General features: G+C 26.5%; 1 protein-coding gene across 3 annotated transcripts; it reads right to left on the bottom strand.

Moving 5' to 3' along the window:
• Positions 1–348: 348 nt before the first annotated feature.
• Positions 349–6,927, bottom strand: LOC113554239 (trehalase-like). 3 transcript variants are annotated; one of them, XM_026958000.1, is made up of 10 exons: positions 6,797–6,927; positions 3,093–3,750; positions 2,897–3,021; positions 2,698–2,834; positions 2,455–2,621; positions 2,142–2,343; positions 1,771–1,967; positions 1,563–1,695; positions 983–1,047; positions 349–673 (listed from the first exon to the last, which is right to left on the bottom strand). In XM_026958000.1, exons 1-10 carry the CDS (start codon positions 6,925–6,927, stop codon positions 668–670), a joined length of 1,821 nt encoding a protein of 606 aa, XP_026813801.1. In that variant the 3' UTR covers positions 349–667. The 3 variants fall into 3 exon arrangements, with proteins under 3 accessions (XP_026813801.1, XP_026813807.1, XP_026813793.1); XM_026958006.1 differs by lacking the exon at positions 983–1,047 and having other exon boundaries at positions 354–673; XM_026957992.1 differs by lacking the exon at positions 349–673 and having other exon boundaries at positions 953–1,047.
• Positions 6,928–8,281: the final 1,354 nt, after the last annotated feature.

Below are 8,281 nucleotides of genomic sequence, written 5' to 3'. Positions count from 1 at the left end.
TGTTAGCAGGTTAAATAAAGTTTTTTTATTCGAAATGCCATAGAGATAAGTACCTTATAACGAAAGTAGGCAAGTATAATATTACTTATATAAATTATAAGCACATATGACCAAATTAAATTATAATGACTTAACACGAAATAATTTTCTAAACTTAAGAATATTGAATAATATGTACAAAAAAATGCATTTTCTTGTTTTTCAATTTTTTTTTTATTTCCCATAAATTACTATAAGGTATACCAAATACCTGTTGTATATGCAAAAAAGTGTATAACAATAAATTACAAATATTTCAACTATTAAAAATTGTTGCTTCTTTTTTAAAATAATATCAACATAACAACAATTCCTTACAATAATTAAAAAAGGTGTACAATTATATTGTATAAATGAAATAATACACATTTTGTATTCATAAACATACATTATTTCGCATTGCATTGTTTTCGTGTATATAAAAAATTAATAATTTTAGGCATGCATTGTCATTTGTTAAGAAAATCATCTAAAAATAATATTTTTTAGTTTATAAAAATTGTAATAAATTAATACTGAGTTTCTTCATTAAATTTATCAGCGTTATTTAGCTGTTTGAAGCATGGTAAATTCAATTAGGTACCTAAGTTTCGGTGCACTGGCGTATAATGAGAATATCCCTGACTCCTCACGTCTGAAAACAAAAACAAATTACACACCGTTAATAGTTTATTTCATTATTACAATGTTTTCAAATGTTCTGTATTTATGTGATTTTTTTTAAATTGAACATAATATTTTAATATAACTGATGTTGCTGTCAACTGAATAAAAGCATAAGTGAGAGATATCATTATTGTGCTATAATAGTGCTAAAATACTGTGACACTGAAATATAGTTTGCAAATTGTAATAATATTTTATTTATTATAGGTGCCTTATATTGGTGAATTATAATGGATAAAAATATTCCCATTTTTCTTTCATGTCATTTTTTATTTACCCAAAACATTAACTGTTGTCTGATCCTATTGAAATCGCATAAGTATCTATAGCTGCTATTACATCCTAAAAACACAAAAACATCATTTTTCAAAACCTAATTTACGTTTAGTTTAATCCATCGAATTATCGGACACTTCGAGCGCATTCAGTACAAGTGGATGGTAAAATAATATCTCGTCCTTAATTATACCATACATCCATCAATTTTTACCATAATAAGACAAACATTTTTCTTTTTTAATTGCTTATAAAAACTTTAGGGGTGTTATTTATTTTTTAAACATAATAATTAAATATACTAAATATCATAAACACTAGATAATGTTAAGCTTCAGTACTAAAAGTCTATAATATTTGAAGAAAGACTGTCACAAATAAATAATAACCACTAATTACTATTAAAGTCATTGATACAAATCAATTTCATTTTTAACCTGCAAATTTGTGAGTCTTTAATACCTATATAATTATGTATAGTTTGACTTATAAATACAAATTACAGAATTATTTTTCAATTTTTATCCAACGAATAAAAGATTTTTAAAAAAATATTTAATACTTTCAAAATGTCATCTTACCATTTGTCCCGTTAGAAACTGTATCGCCCCATCGATTTAAGAACTCAAACACAACACCATTTGTCCAACCAAAACCTGTCTGCGGAGTATATTCACCACCGCCACCAGTTTCTCCTGAAGCTAGAACGTCATACTATAAAACAATTTTAAAATGAGAAATGTAAAATACCCACGTCTTTAATGGCATAATATAATGTTGTATTCATACTTTTTCAAACATCATTGATTTCTCCGCGAATCCCTTATAATTTGAGCGTAACCAAACTTCGGCTAATTTTTGTGCCACCTGTTGTGCGAGTTTCTGTTGCGTCTTGTCTAGACCTTGAATGATGAAAGCTTGCAGAGGAGGCCACGCATTTGGAAAGTCCCATTGTTGTGACGATGCATACAAAGACGTAGGTGTTCCTGGATAAACATTTTAACATTGTTTTTAATAATGTAATTACTCATAATTTCAGTGTGCTTCACGAATGAAATTATATATATTGCGTGTTAACAGGTTGTCATCTATAGAATGAGATTCAAAATCATATAACTTATTAAAAAAGTCGAATTATGAATGCTTCTATTTATTCGTACCGTTGAAATTTACACTATAATCGGGTTCGATAATATGTTGATCTCTTAAATATCCCAACACTGCACTAGCTACAGATTTTTTCGGCATGTTGTAGCTTTCAGTCCACAGAGGTACAACATTGGAAACAAAAAAGTATTCTCGACTTTTATTATTCATTATATCCCAGTCGAACCATGCTCCCAAGTCTGGTCTCCACATAACCTATAATAAATATAATATAAAAATGTATATTAATACACGGGTAACGAAATATATTTATAGGTATTATTAATATATAATATCTTATTGATAATATTGATGTAATCATATTACTTCTTGTATGCTGTTAAGGAGATTCGTGGCAATCGTATAATATTTTTGGGCTTTATTTGTATCTCCCATCTTGCTATACCATGTACTTAACAACAGTGCATTTGCGTGTAGTATACTATTCAAATCGACTGGTACTATATGTGGCGTATGTATGTCCGATAAGACACCTGTATTTCATAAACGTTCATACACCGTATTATATTGTGTTTGAGGGTTTCTAATTTTAATAACAAAAACACATACCACGATCCGAGCCATTAGATGTTATAAACCATCTACTTGAGAAGTCCCACCCAGTCTCTGCCCCAGACTTAATTTTTACATAAAAATCGTTTTTTTCTTCTTCAGTTTTAAAATGTTCCGCTGTTTCATAGTCCTCTCTGTATACGAACATAAATACTTTACTCACTGAAATTGTAAGTCTATACCAAATTATACAAACCTATAAGACTCGGGTCTTGGACCCCTCGACGGTGCGTAGAATCTTGCCATTGTGTACGATTTTCCGTTTTTCTCGAAAGTGACCATTCGGTTTTCCGACCAAAACTTGAATTCACTGTCTAAGACCTAAAACAGTAATTGATCATACCGTGATTTTGTTATTATTTTTTACTTGATAATTTAATGATTGGACTTACAGGCATAACTTTTTTTACATAATCAAAGTCGTTAGTTGCTTTATAGTAACTTGCCACCATCAATGTCACCATCGGCGGCTGTGATCTATTTAAGTAGTACACTCGTGCACCGTTCGGCATGAAACCAAATAGCTTCACGAGGTATAATATATTGTCAATGACACCTCTAGCTGTTGATGTCATATCACATAATAACATTCCGTTAACAATCCAGTACGTGTCCCAATAGTAAAGTTCTCTAAATCTGCCTCCGGGTATGGCAAACCCATTTGGAGTCCATATCAGTGAATACTTATCAGGATGTTCTTTCACGTCGTCTTTAACTTTCCTTGCTAGGGTTTTCCATACTCTGTTTAATCCCAATGACCATTGTTTATAATTTTTATCTCTAATGCGGTTAGTGATCGATGGAGTTTCAGTAAAGTCAGGAGGGCTCCACTCCTCTAACTCGTCACCATCTTCTAAATACTCGTCAACAAATTTCGTTAATTGGTCATTAGGAGGCACATTACCGTTATAAGAGTCTTTCAATGTTTTGTACTTCCGTAAAATCTCAGATTCTGTGGATTTTAGCTTCTTATCCACAAAAGTTTTAGAATCTGGATATATTTTAGACATTTGTACGTCATGCAAAAACTCACTTTCGCAGTAAATTTTGCTAAAAAAAACATCAATTTGAGTTAGATTATTATTAATTTTACTTTTAATACGATGTGAAAATTAGTATATTTAATTTTAAATGGAAATTTATATTATAACTTTTTGATTAAAAATCAATGATTATTAATTGCATAGTAATTCAATTGTTTTCGTGCATACGTTTTATAAGTAGCTTGTTATATTATAATATGTTGAATATTTCATTTTTTTACAATTTATATTTTATTATTATTGAAAATGTATTTATTTTTTTTTATATTGAATTAACTTTATTCACATCACATGCTATTATTTTATTTATGATTATTAAATTTATAAAAGGTACTCGCCAAATGTAAATATAAGATGGTATAATTATTTATGTTATTTACATTCACTGCTAAATAATAAAATTTAGCACGTACATTAAACGTTAAATCATCAATGTTCTCAGACAATCAAAAATTATAATTCTATTGGTATCAGTTAAATGAACTTTAATCCTAATGATAAACCAACTCAATTGCATTAATCAATATTAGTTCTTAATTATATAACTAAACATGTTAACATGTTTTTTTTTTAAATACATGTTTAGAAATAAATACCATATTTTCATTATGACGTATCACACATGAAGTGTTGTTTTTATTAATTCAAATTATTATGTGTAAGTACTTAAAAAATAAAATCGTTATCTAGATACGAATAGTACACCCTATCGACAATTTTATAATATTGACATTCTATACTATAACGATGGATATTGCATATATATATACCTACCTCGTACCTCGTGTACTCGCTACTGTACTTATTATACAATTGGAATTTAAAACTAAATACCTACGAATCATTCAAAAATTATAATAATAAGTGTGTAAATAAGTTAAAACACGTAGTCAAATAGAAGAAGCTAATTTAAAATAATCGATTTCAAGTTTTAGTATAATCGGAATACCTATGTAATTTCTTCATGAATTTATTGTTTTTGTCCTAATAAATACTTTATTAATCGATAACTACCTATTTATCTTTAAATAGGTATATAAAGAAAACTACATTTAAGTTTGTTGAGTTAAAGCTAATTGTCTATGTCAGTGTTACCCAACTGGTGTTCCGCGGAACCTAAGGGTTCCGTCAGCCAGTGCCAAGGGTTCCGTGAGAAATTTGGGAAAACATAAATTAATTAATAATATTTAAATTATTTAAATAATTATTCTAATATAGAACCATTCTAAAAATTATGTGGGGGTTCCACAAAATGTTCAAGCTCCTGCAAAGGTACCGCGAGTAAAATAAGTTGGGAATCACTGGTCTATGCCATAAACTTATTATTATTCGTTATTATTTCGAACAAGTTATAAATTAATTTAAGTCATAAATATTTATAAAGAGTAGGTATCCGTCATTCCGTCAATATTGTAATTTTAAAATACGCATGCAGTAATGCAGTATAATAATAATTGAACTCGTTTTATACTTAGGCGTAGGATTTTAAACAAAATTTTATAATTTTACATTAATTTGTGTAACAAATTTCTATATCTACTATTATTATGTAATATTTATTTTTATGTTAAAATTAAGCATTAATTTTTTTAATTGTTTAGAAATATTCATCATATTTTTTGGGAGGTAAGTACCAAAATATTAATAAACTATTATGCTTGGAAAAAAACGTTTCTTATTTTTTTAGCATTTTTAGAGAAAATTGATTAAAAATGAAGAAATACCTATAATATAATTAATATAATTACTTGTTTTATTAAAAGTTCTACCATTTTTAAATTTGAAATGAAAATTTTCAAAGAATAGTTTTTTTAGTATATATGTTTATGTGAATAAACAATAACGTGTTAATTCATTTATTTATGTTCAAAATATGTTTTTAATGTTGTTGTACGTTTATTTGTTATCTCGTTAGCATCAGTTATTCGTTTCTACTAAGGCTGTAAGACAATACTTGGTAATTATTCTAAAGATAAAACATTTTCAATATTATGTTAGAGTTTTGGTAAAGTAATTTATAATATTTTTACATTGTTAATTTTAAATCGTTATATTTAGTTTATGATAACATAGCATATTATTAAGTAGATTCATAATTTTTAACAGTATAATAATATATTACATTATGGTATTTACAGTTTACAGTTTAATACACGTTTTGGACAAGTAATTATAATCAGAATATTCTCATTATTATGAAGTAGGTATGTAAACACTTAAAAAGTGATGCTGTATTTCTCAAAAAGTTTTAATACCTATTATTATTACTTAACTATTTATTGATCACGATGATTTAGTTATAAGCAATTGTATTAATTTACATTATTTACTATTAATATAATAATATCAAATAGTTATAATATTTTGATTTACAAGTTAAAAATGTTTGTTTTGTAGTTTTAAATAATAATTTAAGTATGCATTTTGTAACATTAAGTTCTAATAAAATAGTTTACTAGTTCTACGCAAAAGGAAAAAATTAACAAAGTGGGTGAACATTTTCTGATGACCTCTGTATAACTTCATTAAATTTGTTTTAACATTCAACTAATAGATATATTATAATATAATATACAGTTTTTAACCTATTTATACCCATACCTACATAACACTATTTGTTTATACTATACATCAGTCATCAATATATTGTCAAAAAAAAAAAAACATTATTGTTTTTATAATTATTGCTTTTTTAATTTATGAAACAATACGATTTACTCTATTAAAAGCTTATATTATTTAAAATATAAATTATATTTATAAGTTTAAAGTGCAGTTCTTACTGAAAAATTTCACCAAAAAGAAATTTCGAATATAACTCTGGGGTCCTTATTATAATTAAATTCAATATTAACAATATTAAATACAAGTATTTATATATATATATATATGTATAGGAAGAGCATATAGATTTTTATGAAACCTAGTTATTAGAATTAATAAATAATTATTATTTTACTATATTAAATTAAAGCTAGGTGATCGAAAATAGGTGTAATATTTTTTTTAAATAATTCCAATTTTCTGTTTAATAAATTAAATTCAAAAAATACCTTTGGCAAGATGGCTTTAGTCCATTGGATTCCTGATAAAATCCTCTTGTCAAATGAACAAACTCTTGGTTATTTGCATGTGTATAATACACAAAATGTACCAGACACACGACTAGTAAGTGGAATCTCATAGTTTCGACAATATTAAACCAATTACAATAACGCGTATGTGTACACAGAGAAAAAAATATTTTTATTCTATTTTTTCTAATAAACTAGCATAATCTTTTTGTTATATTTTGTGTTAAATTAAAATATTATTTATTTTTTCAACTAAAAATTGTATTATTAAAAAACAAAAAAAAAAAATGAGATTTTTGAGTTGGACCAAGAGCCTCCTTCACAGGTTTCCTACAGGCCTTGCACGAATCGACTGCACTAATGACCAGCGTACATTGTGCCTTTATCGGAACACAAGACCCAATGCTAATGTTGCCTAATAATTCATTAGACAGATAGTGTACGGTAACCCCTCATGTGTGATAATTTGTGCAAATACGAACAGATAAAATACACGCAGTATACGCACAAATTGTAAAAAGAAATTGTTGACACGTCTTCGTATTGTAATCTATTTTCCCCCTTTATCCTTTTACTAGTTTTACAACAAATATATTACTTAAAATGAAGTAGGTATGCGCAGCAATATGTGTACAAATTAGCTCTATTCAAGTAGATTTTTTTTCGCATATCCTTGCCCAATTTTCATGGCCATGTCCAACCGTTCTGTTATTGTGTTTAAACGAATTTATAGTATAACTGACAAATCCTACTGAGCCTTAACATATTATCATTGATTTTTTTTTTTTTTTTATTTAGTTGTAAGACGTGATTACTACCGTTGTGTACACAGTTGTCGCTGTAAACTATAGTATTTTTGTAAGTAAAAAATGCGACCAATATTTATTTATATCGTATGAATCTATATATTGATTGTTATTTGTATAGTGACAAATCGTATTTATTTCATACAAAAAATTGACAAAACAAATTTTACAGCTCGAGCAGTGTTTATTCGTTTTATTTTTTTTTTATCATCGTAATGTTCGCAGTATGCTAAACCATTGTGTGTGGATTCAACAAAATATAATAAAATTTCTATTAAATAATTCTATATAATATTCATTTATAAATGATATCAAGACTTACCAGACCAAATGGAAAATATATTACACATTATTATTAGTAAAAAATATTCGTGTATTTATTACACCTCTCTTCAATCATTACATTTTATGCATAATAATATTTATCAAATTTTAACGGTAATAATTGTTAACATTACTCAATTTAATTCCATGAACAATATAATAGAACCTTTCGTGACTTGGAACTTATTATGAATATTTTTTGGCTTTGTTTTATACGAAAAAATAATTTCCGTCTCAAAATTAATATTATTAAAATTATTACTAAACATAATAAATGTGTATATTATAATATATAACACATTTTTTATTGAATATTTATTTAAGATAAAAATAA

This window comes from Rhopalosiphum maidis, chromosome 1 (genome assembly GCF_003676215.2).
Source record: "Rhopalosiphum maidis isolate BTI-1 chromosome 1, ASM367621v3, whole genome shotgun sequence".
NCBI classification, from domain to species: domain Eukaryota; kingdom Metazoa; phylum Arthropoda; class Insecta; order Hemiptera; family Aphididae; genus Rhopalosiphum; species Rhopalosiphum maidis.
This window is presented reverse-complemented; position numbering and strand designations above follow the sequence as displayed.

Bases quoted from the DNA above. Each gene is read 5' to 3' on its own strand.
- LOC113554239 (XM_026957992.1), bottom strand. From the start codon at position 6,927: ATGAGATTCCACTTACTAGTCGTGTGTCTGGTACATTTTGTGTATTAT. The intron at 1,968-2,141 runs GTACGAATAAAT...ATGTTTATCCAG, and splicing joins TTATAGTGTAAATTTCAACG to GAACACCTACGTCTTTGTAT. The intron at 1,696-1,770 runs GTATGAATACAA...ATTGTTTTATAG, and splicing joins AATCAATGATGTTTGAAAAA to TATGACGTTCTAGCTTCAGG.